Genomic DNA, 22,255 nt, shown 5'->3' with positions numbered 1-22,255 from the left:
ACCTGTCAAATCATCAAATTAAGTGCATCAAATTAAGTGCTCTCCTTTTCTGGTTTGTAAGCGAGGATAATTGACAGTTCTGTAATTACCGTAAATGTCGTTAGCTATGCCAAAAGCCGTCCGTGTCGACCACTAGAACCAGCAAGCGTGTCCGCCAACGTCAGTGAAAATTTGCCAAAATAAAAAAATACAAATAGTTAAAAATTAACAAGCGAAGGGGCGCGCGCGCGCCTTCGTCATTTTAAATCACTTAATATGCAGGGGATGGCATTCAATCGTAGATACAAAAAAAGATACACAAACAATCCAATCCAGCCACTAGAATGAAATTATTTCGGGGGAGAGCGTTGTCAACCGTTAAGAGCCGCAGAGGGTGGCGGCTTCCAGCACCCACCTCTCGTCTAATCTTTTAATGAGCTGGCTTCGCTGAATGATTGTGTCAAACAAAAACAAAATGATTGTTCAATGTTTTTCTTGAGCTGCCAGAGCTGGGCGTGAACAGCCGCTTTCAGCAATGTGGTATCCGCAGTTCTCGTCGGGCACTTCTGGCGTGCGGTCGCAAAAGAGAAAACACTTTCCTAACATTCCCCCAAGAATTTCCTGGTAAAATAAAGACAAGTCAACGTGTCCGGTGTCGAGTCAATATTTGGTTAGTGAGCTCATTAGCTGGCCAGGACTAAAGCGACCTTTGACACTATGAAACGATTGCTGTTTCTGCTACTTCACCTGATTTCACATCCGCTGATTCAGTCGGAACCCGCGCTAAGTACGTTAGACAAGGATTCAGAACGATTCCGGAAGTGTTTAATATTTTTCACAATTTTTCTAGGCTATGAGCAAGCACGTCAGGCAGTTCTTACGGCCGAGGAGGAGCTCATGACCGGTGGACACACATACCTGAGCACGCAAGAGGCCAAGGTAGACGACATCTTTATGGAATATAAGTTCGGAGAGCTTTCCCAAGGCTTCCGGAATGCCGAGCAAAATGCCGCCGCTCTGCACTTCTTCAAGGCCAAGCCGCTGATCGATCGGAGTGTTGTCTTTAACTTCCTGCAGAAGATGCCCAAAGGAGCGGTGCTGCATCTGCACAATACCGCCTCCGTAAGCTCCAAGTGGGTGGTCCAGGATATATCCTATATGTCCGGTATGTTGCGATGCACCACGGCCACGGGTCGCAGTGTCCTTACCTTCCGTCGTTTGCCCAAGGAGCACAAGTGTCAGTCGCAGTATGTCCTAGTGGCCGACGAGAGGCAAAATTCTGTCGACAGGCAGGTTTACGATAATAATTTCGAGAGACTGATCAATTTGTATACCCCAGTTCCGGAACGTAAGTCTGAGAAGGATCCTTTTTAGTTAGCATCATTTTTTAATTGCATCCTGTTTCAGTGGAATATCCCACCATTACCCATGTTTGGGATCGCTTTCAGGACATGTTTGATGTTCTTGGGGATGCTCTTAGCTACTTGCCTGCCTTTCGAGCCTATCACTGGCAGATGCTCGAGGAGCTCTATAACGACAATTTGATGTACGCGGAGATCCGCACCAGCTGTAAAAAGGTTAATAGTGGTTCCATTAATAAAGTTTCACTGGATTTAAAATATAAACAACTTTTTAACTTGACTTACTGGTCTGTATCAATCCAGCTTTATGATGCCAGTGGACGAACCTTTCCCCGCGAACGAACCATCCGGGAGCTGTATGCCTTAAACAACAAGTTCACCCAGTTACATCCGGATTTCCTAGGCATGAAAATCATCTTCGCCGTCTATCGGGGCTACGAAGTGGATCAGCTTCGGGAGACCATAGCGGAATTTAAGCAACTCCAGTAAGTAAATGGGAATTCCTTATTTTCAAGAACTGTATTTCGTATCTTTACAGCGAAATGTACCCGAACTTTGTGGTTGGATTTGATTTGGTGGGTCAGGAGGACAAGGGTAAACCACTGTATACTCTGTTGCCAGCCTTGAGGGATTTGCCGTCCACAGCTCGCCTATTTCTGCACGGCGGAGAGACAAGTAAGTGCAACGCCACCAATTTCCATATTCAACTCTATGATATATATTACCTCTTCAGATTGGTTTGGTTCCTCCACGGACATTAATCTCCTGGACGCTCTACTGCTCAACACCACACGCATTGGCCATGGTTATGCTCTTGCCAAACATCCCATTCTACTGAACGCCGTCAAGACCCGGCATATTGCCGTGGAGGTGAGTCCCATCTCAAATCAGGTGCTACATCTGGTTTGGGACATGCGTAACCATCCGGGGGCCCAGTACTTGGCACTGGATGTACCTGTGGTAATTTGCAGCGATGATCCTGGGTTTTGGAATGCCAAGGGGCTCAGCTATGACTTTTACTATGCCATTATGAGTCTGGCTCCCAACAATGGCGGTCTGCGGATTCTCAAGACTCTTGTTTGGAACTCGTTGAAGTACTCTTCACTGTCGGAGGAGGAGAAGTCGCGGGCATTTAAAATACTGGAACTAAGCTGGACACGATTTATAGAGAAGGTTCTGCAGGGCAGCGTCTTCTGAATAAAAAGTCCTGGTGATTTAAAATGTAGTAATTGTTTATCTAGAAAAGGTTTTATTCTTTGTCGTTGAAAGTAGTTTGTTGTCTTAAGAATTTTTCGCAGCTCTCCAGGATTTGTAGATAGGCCGTATGGAAGCCTCCCATGCCTTGACTCTGTAAAATTAAAGTTACTTTTAGTTACTTTCTAATACAAGGTTAAATTTTGATATTACAAAATATGGATCCTGGATAATTTCGTCCTCTTTGCGACCTATGTAGCTGCCCAAGAGTTGAATCTTGCTCTTGGGTGGAACCTCCAGCGCGGAAGCCATTTCTTGAAGTTCTATCAAGTTACTGGTGTCCATAGCCAGGATGTAATCAAAGACCATAAAGTCCTGTGGTGTTATCTAATGAAAAATACCTCAAGATGACAAGGTTTTAAATGTTTTTTTTTTTGAAGAACTTACCAAACGACCCAAGTGCTTAGTTTTAAGACCATGCTGCTTTAATATGTTCTGGGTTCGTGGGTTTGGTTCAACTCCCACATTCCAATCCCTGAGCCCAGCACTGTCCACATGCCAGTCCTGAAGATTTTCCTTCAAAATTAAATGGCTTAGAATGGCCGCGGCCATGGGAGAGCGGCAGGTGTTGCCTTCGCAGGAATAAAAAATAGTATTAAGGTTTGTAAATATTAGTTTTTATTTGTTAAACAACTTACCAATGCACACAAAGAGAACCTTCATATTCAGTGTTAAGAACTGCAAGTTCCGGTTACTACTGCTGCTGATTCATTTAAGAACATTAAAACCAGTTCACGCTTTTGTACCAGACATTTATTAATTTAAATCACAATGTATATTTTCTATAACATTTAATTTTGCAGCCGCTCTTTCATAAAGGCGGCACAGGCCACAACACACTGCTGATAGGCGGTCTCGAAGCCCTCAGCTCCACGTTCCTGGAATGTCACAGAGAGGTCAAGTTCATATATTATAGGTTATAGGTCGCATTCCCCGTTAAAACACAGCCTACTTACATAGTAGGGATCCTCGATGATGCGGTTCTTCTTGTCCAGACCAAAGTCACCCAACATCAGGAGCTCCGCCTTGGAGCCCTTGGGCGCCAGGCGACGCAGCTCGCTCATGTTGTCCTCGTCCATGCCGAAGATGTAGTCGAACTCGTTGAAGTCCTGCTTGCGGATCTGGCGCACAATGTGAGTGCACTTTAGGTCGTGCTGCTTCAGTGTGCTAATGGCCCGCGGATCCGCCCGGTTGCCCACATGCCAGGATCCTATGGCGGCGCTGTCCACCTCCACATCGGAAACCTTTGCCTTGGCCAGCGTTTCCACCATTACCACCTCGGCAATGGGCGAGCGGCAGATGTTGCCTGGAAGATGAAATGAGTTGTGCTTGGTTTTTCAAGGTTCGAGAAGGATTTTAGTTCATTTAATTACCCAAACAAATCATAAGTATTTTCTGCACCATCTTTCTGAAAACAATTTACAAGTAATTTTACCGGCTGATGAACGAGGGCTCCTGATGTCCCAGCCCTGGATTTACCGTCAGCTGTCCGCCTTAACCCCTAGACGGTCTCTCGGGGTTCGTTCACAAAATTTGCTCCATGCGGGCTTGCTCCAAGAATTTTTGGCACGCTATGCTGCACTTTTGGTATATCTTTTCGAACGGTTCCTCGCCCACACTCTGGGAAAAATTAATATAAAATTATTTTTTTAATTAATTATAAAGAAAGATTGAATTAGTTTGATATTTTAGTCTTAAGGTAAATATTTAATAGTTCTTTGGCTTAATTTTGAATTATTTGTTAATATATTCAGTGAATAACAGCAAATATATAGAGTTCTTTAATATCATATCATAGCTCTAATATTAATTAATTAATTAATTATATTAAAATTATTCGATTTTGGTTAAGAGTAAAACCAACAGCCTAAGAATATGCTATATAAAAAAGCATCGGCAATATATGTATATATATAACACAAAACGAATGATTTAGATAAATTAATTGAATAAGCTAAAAGGCTTTAGAAAAATATAAATAATAATGAAAGCCAAGGTTTTCATAATAACACTCTGTTAATGTTATTGTACATAGTTAAAAACAAAAATATATATTCATATAATGTAGTATCCATTACTTTCCTGGTACTTTGAAGAAACTCATTTTGTTTATATTAAATTTTTTTGTAATCTTCCAACCTTTTCAACGAAATTATAAAATTTGAAGGTTTCGCTAAATTTTATAAAATAATTTTTATGAACTCACATAATAAGGATCTTCAATAATACGATCATCTGGTTTCAGCCCGAAGTTCCCCAGCAATAGCACTTTGGCTTTGGCATTATCCGGGGCCATACGCTTCAGAGCGGCTAGATTGCTCCTATCCATGCCAAAGATATAGTCAAACTTCTTAAAATCGTCAGTGGTCAAAACCCTGGCATAACCAATGTAGCTTATGTTGTGCTTGGCCAGGACACTTAATGCCCGCTCATCCGGCATGCTACCCGAGTGCCAGCCTTCGATCGCCGCGCTCTCCACGTGCCACTCCTTCTGCAGGCCCGCCTTGACGATGACCTCACCCATAACCGCTTCGGCAATGGGGGAGCGGCAAATATTGCCTATGGGAGTGGTAGTTCCATTTGCATATTAATTAAAGAAATTCATGCAGGGATTATCCTAAGTGTATACACACCCACGCAGACCATCAGCACACTGCTCTTTTGCGATCTCTTACCCATGGGTTAGCTCAGGAGTTGGGTGTTTTGGGGTTGACTTTGGGATCTTGGGTGGGACTTTGAAAATTTTGAAGATAATTATAGTATTGTACAAATATTTATACAAAATGAAGTGTATATAATATGAGAGAGGTGTGTAAATTTCTGTGGTTATATGACTTTTAACAAATACGTTGACTAGATCACTGTATATGTAAAATAATATTTATTTATTATAATTTTCCAAAGATAAAAAAAAATTATTTTGATTCTGTAATGACATAATGTTCTCATACCTACAAATATTCCTTCTTTTTTTGGTAAATGCTCAAGTAAAAAAACGTTTAAAGAAAGTGAAAAAAAGGATGTGTCAAAACACCATCTTGAACTGACAAATAAAATAAAATTTCTGACAAATAGTTTACATTTTTTTAATCTTTATGGATTTTTAAAGATTTTAATTGAAAAAGCTATTTTCCAGGACCTACTATGGGAAATATCTAAGGCCTGAACAATAGAAAAATCACAGCACAAGCCCTGTATAAACATTTGAATCATATAAACATTTTCAAAATCCCTCTAAGCGGGGTTGAGCAGGCAACCTGGAATTCAGACGTTATGCTTTGTCAAGTGGTGCCTGCCTGGATAGATCACACCTCCGGCACTTCCGGCTGCTGCAGCACCACATCCTGTTTACCCACCATGCGTATTTACCCCAAAACTGACTAGAAACTGCGCTGAAAGCAACTTCAACTATTAAAATTTAATTAAAGTTCATTTGCCGGGGACAGACGAGGTCACTACCACCGACGCCCAGCCTTGGGATAGGCCACCTGCAGCCTGGGAAAAACTTTTGCCAAGTGGAATGAAGAGGTGATGAGCTCTGGTCTCGGTCTCGGTCGGTTCCCCCACTGTACTCCTACTTTTAATTTTTGTTTCGTCTTGTATATGCAAGGATTGCATCTCCAGCAGCTGCTCCACCTTCCCAAAGGACAGGGCTGGGCGGAAACTAAGAGCAGGTGACCAGCTCTGGCAGAGAAATATAAAGTTGCTTTTAGAATAAATTCGGTTTGTTTTTGAGTTTTATGCAAATTGTATACAACCATCGGAGCAAACAAAAGCCAGACGTTGTATATGTGCATAAGCTTTGCCGGGTTGCTGTAGTTGTTGGGGGGCGGCTTTGATGGCATCAAAGTGAGCTTGTCGTTGTGCAGACAAATGTTACGTACTCTCGTCACACTCTTACATATGCAAATGTCCTCGGTTGGCGCTGCTGGTGCTGCTGCTGCAGTGCGTCCTCCACAATTGACAATTGTTGAAAATGCAAATGGAAATGGAAATGGAAATGCCAAGACATGTGCCCAACAGCAACACCAGCAATCCAGCAATCCAGCAATCCATGCATATGCCTCCGCAGAGGAGGAGGGCAGAGGTGAAGACAAATGCAAAGGCGTTGTCACTGCTATCATCATCCGGCGACGACATCTCCTCAGATAAGATAAACGATGGCAGAGTCAACACTGCAACCACTGTGACTCAGGGATGGGCATTTAGTCACAGAAAATGTATAAATCACCATTAACTGGCCTTAAATCAACTACCTAAAGGATCACAGATACAACAAAACTCGTTAAAGGTTTGAATTCAGTTGAAAAGCAGCCCAAACCCAGACAACATTTACATGCTGCTAAAACTATTACTATTTCATGAAGGATACTAAGGATTCTGTTGATGGTTTCCACCAATTTAAAAGCAAATTCACCCCACTAGATATTACAAAATCGGTCAACCAAAACTCTTTGCAGTGTAGATGGGATAGGTCAGTGTAAATAAATGAATACCTCATTCGTAGTCGCACCGCAGGCCGAAATAAATGCTCAAGTGCAAATGAGGTAAGTGACAAAGGGGCTCGTAACAATCATAACCTCTGTGGCACCTCCCTCTACACCTACCTAGATTCCCGACCGTCCCTCTGTTGAGCAGTTGACAGTCGAGACCAAACATGTCCGAGAAGAACATCCATTTTGCATTTGGCAAATGAAAAGCGGAAAAGCTGACGTACTACTAGCTGGCAGACAGCCTGTCTATGCACTGAGCGCTATCTCTATCCAGCTGTATCCGCCTGTACCTCTTTGTATCTTGTATCCGTATCTCTGCCTCTGTCTGCCTTTTGCAGCTTCATCAAATATTTAGCGCCAGGCAGGCGTCGTCTTGCTCTCAGGGGGAGTGGGAGCGGGCAGGAGGAGCGGCGGGTCGTACAAATAAGCGCATTCATTGTGCTCGTTCAGTGTAAATACGAAACGGACGTAGCACTGCTTGGAAAATAACAACTTTGAAAACTTTGGAGGCCAGTCTCGACTCGGGGATACTGTTCGAGGATGTGAAGTACTTTTAATAAGATATCTCTTTTCACAAATATTAAGATTTTTAGATACATATGGTACAAATTATATTGCAAGAGTTCGAACTTGCATTGTAAAGTTATAAACAAAGATCCCACAGTATAGCAAATGAATTTGCTGCAATCAATTGTTAAATATTCCAAAAATAAGAAATGAAATATCTTATTTTTCAAATGGATTCTTTTTTTAATATTATATCATTATTTTAAGACTTCATGTTGGTTTCTTTGAAAGTACTTATAATTGAAACTTCCTTGTTAAGTTTACCCAAACATCTCCGCATTTCCATTGATTTCTGAAATTGATTTTCAATATCATTACTATTTGCATAATAACTTTTTTATATCTGTAATAAATATGCATAATTTCTGAGCTTCGTGTCTGAAGCGTTCCAATTACCGTGCTCAAAACTAATAAATAAAACAAACTTTAATGGCATTGCTTGGAGGCTTCGTTTATTTGTTAATTCAACTGTCCTCCCACACCCACGACCCGATGCTAGGCGGAATATACCCCTGCAGCAGATGATATTAACTATATAGAGAGACGGGAAAACTACCCTGCAATATATTGGGGGTGGACCTAGCAGTGCCAACGACCAGGGATAGCAACACCAACAACAAGAACAACATCAACCGGCACAGCCAAAAAGCCGGCAACAACAAACCGCTGTCATACTGGCAACATGTGGCTAACGTGTCACCGTAGATGTTGCTAGCATGCAGTCGTGCTGGCAACATTTATTGCAGTTGTAAGAAGAGACTCATTGTGGGACAAACAACCACTTTTTGTGCATTAAATGTTAACTTTAAAAGCGAATTATTCATTTTAGGTTCTGTTATTTGAATCAAGTCTATTATTTTCGGATTTAATTGTTTCCTCGAGAATTTTTTGAATATAATATAAATTACTTGGCAAAATAATAGAATTGTGTAAGTATCGTATTATAAATATTTTTCACATTAAATGTTCTCTTGGATTGTGCAGGATGCAGTATCATATTATTATACACCCTATTTTTCAAGGAAACTAACTAAAACAACTGAATTTGAGACTATATAATGCACAAATTTAGCAAACCAGATAAAAATATGACCATGTTCGTATCACTTTTGGTTTTTTTTAACGTTTCATAAGTAAAAGAAATTAAATTTTCAAAATGTGATGTTGAAGTTAAATTTCACTTACACTTTTAGAATATAACAAGAATAAATAACTACAAAATGTATTTAGTTCTTAAGGTGGGAGAGCAGGACTCACTTTATTGCTCAATGTTAATATTGAAATACACTAAAAATGTATAATATTTTTAGGGTTACACTGTCTAATTATAAAGTTAAAGCCCACAGACATATAATAATGGATTTTGGCTAGAAAAGGTAGTCGTTCGTCCCATAGTGCGACTCTTGAAACCCTCTGTGTGTGTGTGTTTCAATGTATCTCGTTGCAACTTGTATATATACAAGTAAAATGTTGCTAGCAACATTGACGCGTTTTGAAAAACTTGTTTTCAACGTAGTTGGGTTTAGTTTACTTTTTGACGGCAACGCAGGTTGATGCGGGAGCGGGTATTAAAGCAGACGCGATTCGAAACGTAAACGGACCGCGTTATAAAAATATACACCAACAACAACATAGGTTCAGTGTTTGTCTTTAGTTTTATAGCGCGCGCGACGCGTCAGGTAGTTTTCACAGCGATATATATATATATATATGTATTTTTTGTATTTCGCCTCACGGGCGATTTTATGGCTGACAAAACCGTCGAGCGTGTAAAGGTTGTTAGCAGCAGCGCGCTGTGTACTGTATTCTGCGTGAAAAGTGCTAGTGCCAGAGATTCAGTGTTTACCCGCGCCGGGATTACTCATCGCATCATCCATCTCAATCGAGCGACGACCAACGCCAGCAACTCCACTTTGGTGGTTTCTCCGCTGGCTTTACAGGCACAACTTTACAAAGTCCCGAAACCAGTATCTCAGCCAATGTATCTGTAAGATACGAGAGAGGCAGGCCAGGCCACATATTGGAATTTACTTAACACGTATGCAACGCACCAACACCGACAGCAGCACACCGCATCTTGGATCGTCGTCTATTGGATTTTGGACACTACTCACGCACATCCCAGGGTAGGTAGTCTCGTTTTGATCTGTGTCCCTTCCCAGGAAAACCTCTCGCACACAGGCACTTGTCCAGCTGCATTTGCTTTTCCACCCTCGGTTTACGTTGGCTAATGAATCCGACCTGCCTCTCCGCTACCTGTCCCCTCGCACTGACCCCGGTTGGTCGGTCGGTTTTCCCATTAGCCGCTAGAAGATTTCACTGCACATATCGAAAGCTGTGGCTATTTATAAATGCCCTGCTCGGGGAGCCCGGTTCGACCCGGCTTACGCGCCGTGCGTTACGGGCTCCCTGGCCTGGCCCAGGCTCGGAACCGGTTTCAGGGGTATCGCTCTACCTTTCCCCGCCTGCCCTTATCCCATATATACTATGCCATATCCCATGTCCCATCCGATGTCTGGCGGGGCCCAACATCAATTCAATTTCTACTGGCTGAGTGAGTTTTTAACTCTCAGTAAATGACACGGTAAAAAAATAATGAAGATCACTTGGATTCTATTTTCTTTAAAAGATCAATCAAATATTTAAATATTTTTTAAACACGATATCATAGTTGATTTAGGTTTGAATTATAACCAATATATTATAGGAGCTTCTCTATTTTGTTTGTGTGCCTTTAAATTTGTTCTGACACCTAAGATACATTATCCCTTTGAATCGTCAATCTTTAAGACATCAATCAAGTTTGGTAAAGTATTTTTTTTTCGTGCAGAAGAATCTCCAGGTCGAGCATCTTCGCTTCCAACTCTGGAGCTGGTTTCGAGCTGTTTTCTTTTCCCTCGCTTTGTTTTCTTTTCTTGCGCTTCGTTTCGTTTTCGTTTTTTACTATTTGCCAATCGTGTTGATCATGATCATGATCACGTTGCTGCTGAATCCGATGCTGTGGCTTATTGCCGCCAAGATTTGTTGTATTTTTTTGTTGTTGTGTTTGCGCCACTAAAGAAGGTGCATGGCCTTATTTACCCAGTTTCCAAATCGCTCACCGATTTGTGCTTATTCTTCTCCTACGTCTCTCTACGTCCGAGGTATTTGCTGAATCACACACGGCTGTGGATCATTTGAATTTGTTAGCCAGGCAGTCACTGGAATTGGAATCGGAATCGGGTTTGCGGAGTCACACCCAGCACGGCGGGCTGGGCAAGTATCCCGCTCCGGATTTGACTCACGGCCAAACAATGCGACATGCGGAGAGGGAATTGTTGCGGGTCTGCCGCTGGCACGACAAAGAGAAAAATCAAAATGCAAAACTTGTTGCTAATAAACAACAATTACAACAACAAAAACAAGTTCAGCTAACCACAAATATGCTGGCAGCCAACTGTATACAGTGGAGTCGTTGCCCAGGAGCTCTGCGCACCAAAACAAGTCGCAGTAGAAGCCGCAGTCGCTGTTGCTGCCGCTGTCACACTAGCCAGCAGCAACACCAAGAGCAACAGCACCAATTTGTTGTTGATGCACAGACAAAACAGAAAAAAAACTTTGTACCAACAAATCGAGTTATTTGTCCTATAAAATGGTTAGTTAAGTTCTTTGAGCGGAGAACTAACCATATTTTTTACAAGGTCTTCGTTTAATGCTTTGATTCCTAAAAGCACGAATGGTTACGAATTGTTATTAAGAGCCCACACGAAATGAGGTTCTTCTATCGCATTTCTTTAAAATCTATCTAATAACTTTTTCCCAGTGCATGTATACTTTTTGTGTCCCCATGTAATGACCATATAGAAAAAGCAGCCAAGTGGCCAGCTGCCTTAGCTCTCTTCTGGTAGAAAGACCAAAGACCAGAGAAAACGCTGTAGCTGGTATCTGCTGCGACAGCCATAACTGTGTCAGTGTGCAACTGGAAGAGGTCCAAGCCTATTAAGCTCGCTGGCTTAAGATCGGCCGATGCTAGGAGGTGGTAATGCCTCCCAGGCGATTAAGTGTAATTAATGCCGACAGGTGTCGCAGAATTAGCGCAAGCTCAAAGAGACTGCGTTGCCGACCTAATTGGTTCCTCCAATTAGGAGAGACAGAGCCTCCAGTGACCGCACTTATGCCTCAAAAGGCAACGTGTAAATTAGGCGCTCATTTTATTCACGTGATTAGCATGTGGACCGCTTTCGATCGTTGGCACTCCTATTCCATTCATCTAGAATTCTACATCTCTTCCTGACTGCGGCGGACGCAACGTGCAACCTTGCGCTTGAACTCCTTGAAATCCTCACGCCACTCCTTGGCCGCGTCCACGTTGGCAGCAGACTCATCGTTGGGATCGGTCAGCATCGAGATCACCGAGAGGAGGATCGTTTCGACTGTGTGAACTGGCAGCCAGCGCTCCTCGGCCTTCTCGTAGCCCCACTTGTCATCCCCCGGCTCGTGGAGGATCGAGATGCAGACGTCGCCGGACTTGTCGATATTCGGATGCCAGATCTCCGTTATGAACTTCATGCGCGGCGGACGCAACGGGTACTCCTTGGGGAAGATGAGGTGGGCCTTGAAGCACCCGCCCTCGTAGAGGGTGTCGGGCGGGCCGATGATCACCACCTCCCACTTGAAGATGTCCGTGTCGCTGACCAGGCCGGCGGAGAAGCCCTCGACCGGATTGAGCTGCAGCTCGGCGAGCTGTCGATTGAGCAGTAGCGATGCTTGCAGTTCGGACATGTCACTGGGCTGCAGTCAGATGAATGAAGATCGTGGTGGAGGTAGCAGTAAAGGTGGTTCTACTTACTGGAATTTTGTTCAAATATTTTCGAGTCTCTTTCTGGTTATCTATTACAGCTGCTGAACTACGCCGAATGCTACCTACTACTGCCAACAGGCAGACAGTGACAGGTCAGGCACTGGCATTTCTAATATAGGCTCAGGCTCCGATCAAGGGGCTCTGGGATGGGTCTTAAAATATCAATATTTCTATGAAATTCAAATAAATTACTATTACAAGGTCTTTAATCATCTTTAAGCTCGCCGAAAAGTTCCTCTTTGTAGAAGAATGCCTAAAGGCCTGAAAAGATCAATCCGCAAAAGCCAGATTCCGGAATGCCTGCTGCAATCTCTTTACAGTAGTGCAGCATCCCTTTGAACGGCTTTGTATAGAAACTATCTCCATAGAAATCCTCTTAAAAGCAACTTGAAAGTTTCCATTATGAGCGCTTTTGCTCTTGGTCCGGAATGGGTCCGAGGAAAGTCTGTCGTCCTCTTGCCTTTCCCTCCATTACGTGCAATTACTTGGCCGTTGCTAATGCCACTGTTACTTCTTTTCCTTTTCCAATTTTTTTTTTGTTGCTTTTGCCAAGCTGGCTGAATGGAAATTATGATGGCCGCCACATTGTTGCCGTTGGTTTTGGCTTTCGTAATTGCGCACAAATGTCGGCACAGAGTTTTCTGGCCTGCAACTTCGACCACGACATGTGGCTGCGGTGCCCCTGCTCTTGCATCTATCGGGTTTTCCCCTGCCACCCCTCTTAAAAACTCTGCCAATTGCATTTTGCTGGCATTTTGAAATCCCGCCAGCTCGATGTCCCCCTCACTCTGTATGGGGAGATCGGACTATCGCTAACTGAAATTATGTTGCCGCAAATGTGTGAATTGTTAATGTCTCGTTGCCAGCTTGCCTGGGGAATACTGCATATGTTGTGCCTTCTATAGTAGACTGACTTTTGAAGCACATAAAAAAATAATAAGCTGTATTAGGTTATAATTGGATTTTGTATATTATATATAGAATTTAACTTCAAACAGAGTCAAGATTGCTTAGTTGTAAGATATTTAAAAGCCCAAGTTTAATGTTTTAAAATAAAATACAAACTAAGATGGCCAAGTTACCAAGTATGGGTTTAGAAACATATAGATAACATGTTAAAAGTCGATGCTTCCCATAAACTTTAAACTTTATTGTTTAATAACTCCATTGCTTATACTCGAATTAAACTTAACTTCGAAATTCAAGTTTAATAATCTTTAAATGGCTTGCAGGTTTAAAAATTAACCATTTAGTTTGTGCAGTGTAGTAACGCGCATTTCGGCACTGCCGGTTTTTCAAGTTTTCCATGCAACGCGTTTTCACAAAAAATTCCAAACAGCGTTTGCTTCGCTTTTTTTATGCATTAGTTGTTGTAATAATATTTACCTAGCATTGCTATTGCTGCAACAGCAAGAGCGGGAACATGTGCGGAGTTCCTCTAACAGAACCAAGTCGGATTCGAAATTTTGCTAAATTATCCAGCACATGCCGAGCGGCGGAGGAAAACATGTTTGGCCAGCTAGCAGCACATAAGACTGACAGCTGCTGCTTGGCCGGTTCTCTCATTCTTTCCATATCTCCAACTCCATCGCCATCGCCAGCTCTCGGCCTCCGTTGCCCACTCCGCCCTGCCCATTTAAGTGCCACATGTCGGAGACGTTCCGCCAGATCCCGCAGGGAAAGCGATATGACAGCGGCAGCCGGGAACTCACACGTGCCACAATGCGACTCCGAGTTAGAAGCGATTTTACACTGACTTTACAATTGAGTTTCGAAATCACAGCAAGATGTGTATAATTATTAAAATGATAATGAAGAAGTGAGTGTTCATTTTATGATGATAGGTTTAATACTCCCTGGAAAAAATGTTGATTACAATTTTAAAATATATGAATAATGAGTATAAAGAGAAAGCAAAATAATATCTTTATTTTCAATTATGTATTAATTTATGTTTAAAAGAATCTTAGATAAAGGAATAATAATTAAAGATTCATATAATTTATTCAAACACATCATTGTTCAAATAATTTATAGACTGTTTATTGACAAGTATATTGTTGTTTAAATTAAGGCAATAAAAACGAGATCAAATCAATGCCCCATTCATATCTTATTTATTGTTGCATTATGTTTATATAAATTCGATAAAATTTCCATAAATCTTTCACATTTATTTTGATAATTTACGTTTTGCCAAGATCTTTGATTTTTCTTCAAGAAATCTGAGATGAAATTCTAAGATTCTCCTAAAATATGACTTATTTCTTGCTGTGTGGAAAACTGTCGCTCTCGTGCTCATCGCTTGTGATAAAGTGCCGGCATTTCAACTCATTTCGGCTTACTTTGTGGAATTGATTTTCAATATTCATTAAGACGCCCCACACACTGCCAAACACACATCACACATCACCGCGGGTTCGTTGCCTTGGCAATGGTGGCGATTAATACAGGGGTGGGTGGCTGGAGTTCATCTGCTTGTGCCGGGTTTCCCTCAGTTTTTGGGTGGGCGTGGCATGGTTGCATGCGACAATTGCACTTCCGGCAACAACACCAGCCAGCACACACACTCCACTCCTTAAAACTCCCTGACATTGCTCTGCCATTTTCTCTCTTCGCTCAAACGATTCTCGATTCTCGAAGAGGAGCAGGTGCTCTTCCCGGCTGCGTGCCTCAAATTGCTGGCTCATGTTGCGTCCATCAAACAGCTGACGGCGTCGATCAATTGAAATTGCTTTTTCGCTTTCTACCATCGCCCGCCCTTCGATGTTGCATCGCTGCTGCCGTGTTGCTGCGGTTGCCTCTTGTCGCTCTGTGATGACTTCCTGGAACTAATGGCTGATGAATCGTCTTGGGAGTCGTTCATGAAATAGAAAAATTAATAGCTGAGGTTCTTTGAAATCAAAGCTGTGGCCAAGACTTTTTATTGAGATAGAATTTATTGCTTCAATCTTGTTTTTTGTGTTCTATATTTTCTTGTTGAAAACACATAAAAAATTAAAGTTATCATGTCAGAGCAAGTAGGTAAGCAGAGCCTCTCTCTGCGCTTCTCATAAATTCAACTTAAGTGAGTGACCAACTGGATTTTAGTGCTTTATTGGCCCTCTGAGTTATGCACTGCCCCCCCGAGAACACAATTTCCAATTGCATGCAGAAATATGAGCAGGAACTGCTCTGTGCTCGGAGCTCTGGCCATTATTTCGTTCCGCATAGAGGGAACAAAACAATGCCAAAGAGAGAACTCAATAAATTGCAGAAAAGCGAAAAGTGGAAAGAACTGAAAAATAAACAAGAACGAAACTGCAGTACCAGTAACAAAACCAAAAAAATAGTGAAGAAAAACAAGCTTTCCACTTGCAGTTTTAATGTGTTTTGTGCGTTGCTCCTCGTTTTATAATTGAGTTGGCAGTTGCAGCCAAAGTTGGAGCTGCAGCAGCAATGCACTCACCCACCCGCCACCATACCAGTCAGCCCCATTTCCCGGCCGCAGCCCGCTTTTCCCGGGGGAGTGGGAGTTGTGCACTCGTGTGCACTGAATGCGAAAAAGTTCCGCACACTTTTCGACTGAAACGCGATATTATTATACGTATTTCCCATATTTTTTATTATTATTCTCATAACATCCAGCCCCGCCCAGTGCGGACTTACCTTTATGCGCCGCCCTAAAATGGAAGCGCAAACACAAACGCTCGGGGATCTGGTGCACGGTGGCTGCCAGTCAGACAAAAACCACCATCCTTGTAGGGTTCCGTAATGAGCGTTTCCGTCGAAACCCTATTCCCTTTTTCCACGCTTGTCAAAACGTAGATGGAAAGTAATATTCAGAAGAATACAATGAGAATATCTTAAATTATATAATTTAACGAAAGTGCACAGCAAATGAAGATTGTTTTAAGTACATTTTATTTTTATTTTTATAATTATTACTTATTAAAATGCATATACTTATTTATTTCTCTGTTTTTTTTGCTTTCAGATTTTTCCTGACATTCCGGTAAGTTGCGCTAATGCAATAGGACATAAAATCCTTACCTCCCAGAGACTTAGAAGAAGTTTACGATTTTTAAATTAATTTCAATAGCTTCTATATACTCTTTTTTTGTGAGTGCACTGGCACTTGGCCGCATTTAAAAGCACATATTCTTTCTATCACCGCACAGCGGGCTTTAAGCTGGATCGACGCTCCATAATCGCTACATTTTTTGCTTCATTACCGGCCTTTCCCTGCAATTGGTCTGTAAATTGTCTAAAGCCGATGAAAGATCACCCAGGAAGCCAGAAAGAGCAGCTCTTAATTTACTTGGGCCATAAACGGCACCACTTTCCTATGTGTATTTTCCGGCCCAGCAAAGTGTGAAGTGTGGGGCATTATGCGTACGAGTGTATTTCATAACTCACTCTTATGGCTGGCAAACAAATGAGCAAAAGTGTGCTAGTCTAGTCCGGACTGGGAATGGAGCCCAAGCCAGAGTCGGAGCCCCAGCCCCGTCTGCCAGATGAGCCGTTAGACAGCGCCGATGGTGCCCCCAGAGTTCATTTACTCCGCTTGGCCACCAAGAAAATTCTATGGAAAGAAAAGGCTCAAAAAATGCCCAGCAACGTTATTTGTAGTTTTTATTTCTTTTCTTTTTCTTGGCTCATATTTTGCTAGAACATTTTCGGTTTTTTGTGTTTTTGTTGTCTTCTTTTAAATGCTCGGCTGGGCTAAGAGTGAAGAGGGGTCAGGCGGGGGCTTGAAAAAAATCCAAGCTTGGCCTGAAAAAAGTGCTTATTAAATTTAATGACAGCACGCTGGCTTGCGAAAAGCGATTTGACTTTTTTATTTCAAGCTTTTTTCCAGCCTTTGGTTATATAGCTTTTTTGAGTAGTTTTTTATTTTTTATTTTTTGTTTTCCGTTTATTGGGGGCTGGGGCTCATTGGGAGCACTGAGGCCATAACAGCACAGTCTTTAAGTTTAATTATGTGGCAGGGCTTCTTGCCCCGGCTTTGACTCCATCAAATGGATCGTAATGGCCATAATAGTTATACAGTTTCAATTGAAAAGGTAACAAATTTTATTGTTCATGAGGCTAAGTGGAGAGGAAAACGAAAGTTTAGATTTGATTAATTCCACATTTCCTTTTCAACTTGGAGAATTTATTTGTCTATCATTACAGCCACAGGATAGTTGGTGAAAATGTTGGGTATGTTATTACTTATTAGATTAATTGCCATTTTAAGGATGTTTCATTAAGGGAAAGGTCATAAGTAAAGAAAAACCTTGATCGAAGCTATCTCAAAAATAAACCTCTTTTTATATTAAGTAAGCCCTGATTGATGTCCGTTAACAACTCCAGCAATCAATGTCCACTACCTGGTAGTTTGCCAACTTAAAATGCAGTTTCCCTTTTTACCCGACCTGTCACTGTCTTATCCCCCTTTATCCTTTAGCGATTTCCACCTTGGCCAACTGTCGCTGCCTGTCCGGCTTCCCTGGGATCTCTCACAATTATGAACGACAAACTGGCATAAATTTATGACTAGCATGGACTCCGGTGGAGTTTTGGCATTTGCAGGCAGCCAGCAGGCGGCAGTGAAAGTATTTTAATTAAATGGGGGACGGAGCGCTTTAGACCTGCAGGTTATGAGGCGGTAATTTGCAATTTCCCCGCACAAAGACGTGGCTCACTCGGTTGGCTTATTATTCAACTGGTTTCTTGGTATGTTCCCCCTCTATCAAGTGGGAGCTCGCTCGCTGCTGCTCGTTGAACTTCAAATTGTGTGCGAAAAAAGTGAAATTCGCCTTTGGCGGCTCACTGCCACTCTGTTGCCAAGTTAATGAACTGCGGCTGGGGCAAATCTGGGAGCAGGGCCAAAACAGGAAGCAACTTTGTAACATTAGCACAGTTCCCTCTTAGGCAAGACACAAAAACTATGCTAATTTCTTTCTCAGCTAGGCGGGGGATTTATGAAATGAATTCGTTTTCGTTTTTAAAGAAACCCTCGAAGACGAGGAAGGGCAGAGAGTGGGTTGCGTGTCAAGGCGTTGGCCACAACTGTTGACTTTTATTCACACAATTACAGGCGGCGAATTTGCATTCACTTCCTCCTTCGCTCACCTGCTCCGCTCACCTGTTCGACTCACCTGTCACGCTCGAGTGACTCCTCGGGGGAGACGCTTCACTTGTTAACAATTAAAGACGAACCCTTGACTTTGGCCAGAGAAATATGAACATGTCTCAATGGAGAAAGAGATTGAGCCCGATTTCGAGAGTTATGTCTTAATAATAAATACAATAAATTAAGAAAACATTTAGTTGATAATCTACAAAGTTCGCCCACTTATTCAAACCATCTAATTAGCTTTCTTTTGACAAAGCCCATAGCTTTGTTTCGGGCCTGCGAATTAGCATTTTCGAAGCAAACAAAGTGGACATGGAAATACTCAAAAACTCCTATAAATAATTCAAAACTGACCCCGTGCGGCTTTCATTTCATTTCAGACGGTTTCGTTTTGTTTTCCTTCGTTTTGCGGGGAAACGATTGTTTTTCATGTGACGCAGCAACAGTTGTCTCTGGTCTCTGATCTCTGGGTCTGTGGGAACGTCTCGAAGAAGTCATAAAACTAACTGTTGAGCGGAAATTAACACAGATACTCTCCAGGCCAGGCCAAGACGGGTCCGAAGAGCCCTTCAGCTTGGTTCGGGCCAAACAACAATCGGGCCTCTATGTTGTGTTATGGCATTACCTTCCGATTGAGATGTAGATGTAGATGGGTGGTGCCAGATAGCCGGCGGACAGGTGATGAGCCCCGGGAGAGGATTAGGTCTTGGTCTAAATAGCCATCAGATGACGTTGCACAATGCGGGTAATACGAGTATTCATGTATGTGGCTATCATTAGTCGACAGTTAGTCTTTTAGATCGAAGAAGTGGGTCTCCGGAATGTTTGGTGGCAGTTAAGTTGCGGATTGGGCACACACGGTTCATTGTCAAGGCATTCGTGTGAGTGCTTTCTTGTCTTGGACGAGAGATCTTTCAGAGGAAGGGCGATAAAAGACCCTCTCAATAACAAATTGATACGCTTGAGGCGACTTCCTCCATAGATCTAGGTTGCCCCAACTGCACTGGCACCAATTAATATAAGATAAATCCCTAGATCTTATCACAGTAACCTGCATTTCCTGTCCCACACTGAGGGAAATGTGAGATAAGAGGTTATAAGTCAGAAATGTAAATTAAAACATATACATATTTTTACATAAAATTTCTAGAATCATATCAAAAATGTTGATGGTTTCGATCAAGCTATATATTTTTCTTATTATTCCTTTAATTTCTTACAATTTTTTCTGCGTGTGCGGCTGCCTCCTTGGCTGCTTGGCATTGTTGGGTGTTGTGCGTTCCATTTCGCTTCTCTGAACTTGTTGAAAGCGAGTAATATGTGCCAATTTTCTATATATATATATAGTATATACCATATCTTGATGTGCTTGTAATGCAAGAATCGGAGAGCGAGAGCCACAGGCTCTTCCATACATGGCCACTTCATCACGCAGCGTTGGCCAAGCGTGCTGTTGCCGCAGTTGTTGCCGCAGTTGTTGCCTGCAAAATGCAGCTGAGCGTCGCGTCGCGTCGCCTTCCTCTCTCCCAGCTGCTCCTATTGTTCTGGCCGCGCTCGTGCTTGTGCTAGATTTATGCACTGGCTCACCTTTCCTTTCCCTCCAACCGACAGTCGCCAGCCGGCAGCCCCCAGGACAGTTTCGATTTCAATTTAAAGCGGATGCTCGCTTTAATTGCTGGCCGGGGCCAACTATAATTCATAAGTGGATAGCTGCTCTGGGACGTTTCGGGTTGCAATTGCGGCCCGTGAGGTGGCAATGAACTTGCAGATCGAGTCCAGAAATTTGATATATGGGGAGGCAATAAATAGGCAATTGTTTTGAGCTATGAATGAGGTGTACTTAAGTTTTCCTTTCTCATTAATTAAAAGCTGAAAGTATCATCTGAGAAAACAGAACCATTTATTTCTCGCTTTTAATTAAAAATTTCATTAAAATAAATATCTATAACTACTGCCATATCCTGAATACAGCTCTTTTTTGATCCTGGGTCCTTTTAAGTGGACCAAGTCAAGGGGAAATGGCCAAGATGCCATGGCCAGTCTCACTTTCCGCTGCGGTTCAGTGGCCTTTGTCCGTTCGTCGTTGCACTTGACACAGCTCCTGCTGCCACAGCCACTGTCAATGCAACTGAAATGGCAATTGCATCGCCAACTATTGGCAATGCAATGCAATTGATTGTGGCAGCCAATTGAAGGGGATGAATGGCTTCGGCGACTCACTCACTTTCACTGATCGAAAGCGTGAAGCCAAAGTTTAATTGAATCTGCAGCTGCTATTGCTACTCCGCTGGCATCGGCAATGATTGGTAACATTCAATGGTTTCCAGCTCTTACCAACTTTCAAACTTGGCCATTTGAAAGTTATTGGCCACAAGTGCGCGCACACACGTTGCTCCCATTGCAACACACATAACACACCCGCAGATACCCGTGTGTACGTCAAAGAAACTCGAAGTAAACTTAACGTGTCAGCAAGTCGAGCCGCAGAAAAACTTTTCGGCCTGCCCCTTGGAGTTAAGTTGCGACAAAATCAATAGGAAAACTTTGCCACCGAGGGCAGGGCGGGGCGGAGAGACTGCGTTACTTCGAAATGGGGGGCGTGGCCTCAGTGCAGCAATTTGTTATATTCAGGCGGTGTCGCCCCAAAATTGGGTCACCGAAAATGTTCAATTATTCGAGTGAAATGCAGCTCGCAGCCCAATGGAGCAAGTCGTTGCTGGGGAGTTGGGGGGGTGTGTGTGTGGGTTGGGGGAGCCCTGATTTTGGGCTCACAAAAAACTCGTTTTCGGAGTTGATGTAAGCCAGATTTTGTCTGGCTGCTGCTGGCTCGTTTAATACGCTTTATGGGAAAAGTTGATTCTCGAGATTTGTCACTCACTCGAGGGGAAAGCCGAACCGCATAAATGACTATATCCTAACTAGAACATATTATCTGGCAGGAATAAGCGCTGCTCAGCAGCTCTCCGGGGTGTGCTTAGGATTGATAGCGGAAAAAGACCAAAAATAATCAATTGTGTTAGCAGTAGAGTAAGGGAAAATGACTTTATTTTAAAGTTCAAATAAGATTTTGTAAGCTTTACTACAGTGTAATAACCACATAAGTATATAAGATTAAAATTAAAATACCTCCCAAAAGAGATCCCAATTATGTCTCCCCACATATTATATAGTATTTTGCATTCAACCAAAGAAAGCTCTTCGATGATCAAAGTGCATTTGGTGTTCGTTGCATGGCTAATAAATTTTCTTTCATTTTTTCCCCACTCTCTCTCTCGTTCCCTTCATATTTTATGAGTTGTACAACAAGTTTATAAGCCCCAAAACCCTTGGACACACATGGGAATGCCATATACTCACTCACATTCGTGCGTGTGTTGATGCTGCGACTTTCCATTTGCAGAGATTTCCACATTTCACATTTTCGGATTTGAGAGATTTCAATATGTAAACGCCGTTTATACCAAATGCGCCATGAATAAAATTCGTCTCGTTTCGATGGTCGTTCGGTCAGGAGAGAAAAGTCCAAATGGGATTTTATTTATGAAAGGGGAAGCACAAGTGGTGAGGAGTGATTTGAGTTGAGTCAAGCTGTGTTGGGGGTGGAATCCCCAATCGATTCATTGTGAAATTCCAGCCTTTGGACATTGCGTTGGCCAAG

General features: G+C 42.5%; 6 protein-coding genes across 7 annotated transcripts in view; 2 read left to right on the top strand and 4 right to left on the bottom strand.

The window, feature by feature from the left end:
* Nucleotides 1–292: 292 nt before the first annotated feature.
* Nucleotides 293–2,576, top strand: Adgf-C (Adenosine deaminase-related growth factor C). Its single transcript, XM_017180418.3, has 6 exons — nt 293–766; nt 830–1,327; nt 1,387–1,556; nt 1,644–1,825; nt 1,879–2,015; nt 2,074–2,576. The coding sequence occupies exons 1-6, from the start codon at nt 697–699 to the stop codon at nt 2,535–2,537; spliced, it is 1,521 nt and encodes a 506-aa protein (XP_017035907.1). The 5' UTR covers nt 293–696; the 3' UTR covers nt 2,538–2,576.
* Nucleotides 2,555–3,372, bottom strand: Argp (Arginine phosphatase). The gene is made up of 4 exons (XM_017180422.3): nt 3,233–3,372; nt 2,982–3,166; nt 2,748–2,921; nt 2,555–2,688 (listed from the first exon to the last, which is right to left on the bottom strand). Exons 1-4 carry the CDS (start codon nt 3,255–3,257, stop codon nt 2,590–2,592), a joined length of 483 nt encoding a protein of 160 aa, XP_017035911.1. The 5' UTR covers nt 3,258–3,372; the 3' UTR covers nt 2,555–2,589.
* On the bottom strand, nt 3,332–4,109 carry primo-1. Its single transcript, XM_017180423.3, has 3 exons — nt 3,968–4,109; nt 3,551–3,900; nt 3,332–3,472 (listed from the first exon to the last, which is right to left on the bottom strand). Exons 1-3 carry the CDS (start codon nt 3,996–3,998, stop codon nt 3,386–3,388), a joined length of 468 nt encoding a protein of 155 aa, XP_017035912.1. The 5' UTR covers nt 3,999–4,109; the 3' UTR covers nt 3,332–3,385.
* On the bottom strand, nt 4,074–5,564 carry primo-2. Its single transcript, XM_017180421.3, has 4 exons — nt 5,546–5,564; nt 5,228–5,327; nt 4,801–5,153; nt 4,074–4,214 (listed from the first exon to the last, which is right to left on the bottom strand). Exons 2-4 carry the CDS (start codon nt 5,271–5,273, stop codon nt 4,119–4,121), a joined length of 495 nt encoding a protein of 164 aa, XP_017035910.1. The 5' UTR covers nt 5,274–5,327; nt 5,546–5,564; the 3' UTR covers nt 4,074–4,118.
* Nucleotides 5,565–9,198: 3,634 nt separating this feature from the next.
* The window catches only part of kmr (kramer), a 50,650-nt gene continuing 37,593 nt past the window's right edge, over nt 9,199–22,255 (top strand). The window contains exons 1-2 of one of the 2 annotated variants that reach the window (XM_017180254.3): nt 9,199–9,780; nt 16,471–16,488. The gene's annotated coding sequence lies outside the window, so the exon portion shown is untranslated. The remainder of the gene's footprint in view (nt 9,781–16,470; nt 16,489–22,255) is intronic. The other variant, XM_070286372.1, reaches the window with a different exon arrangement.
* Nucleotides 11,828–12,642, bottom strand: Ubc87F (Ubiquitin conjugating enzyme 87F). The gene is made up of 2 exons (XM_017180256.3): nt 12,483–12,642; nt 11,828–12,424 (listed from the first exon to the last, which is right to left on the bottom strand). The coding sequence occupies exon 2, from the start codon at nt 12,413–12,415 to the stop codon at nt 11,912–11,914; it is 504 nt and encodes a 167-aa protein (XP_017035745.1). The 5' UTR covers nt 12,416–12,424; nt 12,483–12,642; the 3' UTR covers nt 11,828–11,911.

The sequence above is a fragment of the Drosophila kikkawai genome, chromosome 3R, assembly GCF_030179895.1.
Source record: "Drosophila kikkawai strain 14028-0561.14 chromosome 3R, DkikHiC1v2, whole genome shotgun sequence".
Lineage (NCBI taxonomy): Eukaryota > Metazoa > Arthropoda > Insecta > Diptera > Drosophilidae > Drosophila > Drosophila kikkawai.
Note: the sequence above shows the minus strand (reverse complement) of the source record. Positions and strands in the feature narration are given on the sequence as shown.

What these genes read in the sequence shown, in the direction of transcription:
- Argp (XM_017180422.3), bottom strand. Translation starts at nt 3,257, where the DNA reads ATGAAGGTTCTCTTTGTGTGCATTG. An exon ending in GGTTCTCTTTGTGTGCATTG is followed by an intron (nt 3,167 to 3,232) that starts GTAAGTTGTTTA and finishes ATTCCTGCGAAG; the next exon opens with GCAACACCTGCCGCTCTCCC. An exon ending in TTATCCAGGATCCATATTTT is followed by an intron (nt 2,689 to 2,747) that starts GTAATATCAAAA and finishes TTAATTTTACAG; the next exon opens with AGTCAAGGCATGGGAGGCTT.
- Ubc87F (XM_017180256.3), bottom strand. Translation starts at nt 12,415, where the DNA reads ATGTCCGAACTGCAAGCATCGCTACTGCTCAATCGACAGCTCGCCGAG.
- primo-1 (XM_017180423.3), bottom strand. Translation starts at nt 3,998, where the DNA reads ATGGTGCAGAAAATACTTATGATTTGTTTGG. An exon ending in AATACTTATGATTTGTTTGG is followed by an intron (nt 3,901 to 3,967) that starts GTAATTAAATGA and finishes TTCATCTTCCAG; the next exon opens with GCAACATCTGCCGCTCGCCC. An exon ending in TCATCGAGGATCCCTACTAT is followed by an intron (nt 3,473 to 3,550) that starts GTAAGTAGGCTG and finishes GTGACATTCCAG; the next exon opens with GAACGTGGAGCTGAGGGCTT.
- primo-2 (XM_017180421.3), bottom strand. Translation starts at nt 5,273, where the DNA reads ATGGGTAAGAGATCGCAAAAGAGCAGTGTGCTGATGGTCTGCGTGG. An exon ending in TGTGCTGATGGTCTGCGTGG is followed by an intron (nt 5,154 to 5,227) that starts GTGTGTATACAC and finishes CCACTCCCATAG; the next exon opens with GCAATATTTGCCGCTCCCCC. An exon ending in TTATTGAAGATCCTTATTAT is followed by an intron (nt 4,215 to 4,800) that starts GTGAGTTCATAA and finishes AATTTTTCCCAG; the next exon opens with AGTGTGGGCGAGGAACCGTT.
- Adgf-C (XM_017180418.3), top strand. Translation starts at nt 697, where the DNA reads ATGAAACGATTGCTGTTTCTGCTACTTCACCTGATTTCACATCCGCTG. An exon ending in GTATACCCCAGTTCCGGAAC is followed by an intron (nt 1,328 to 1,386) that starts GTAAGTCTGAGA and finishes ATCCTGTTTCAG; the next exon opens with TGGAATATCCCACCATTACC. An exon ending in TCCGCACCAGCTGTAAAAAG is followed by an intron (nt 1,557 to 1,643) that starts GTTAATAGTGGT and finishes GTATCAATCCAG; the next exon opens with CTTTATGATGCCAGTGGACG.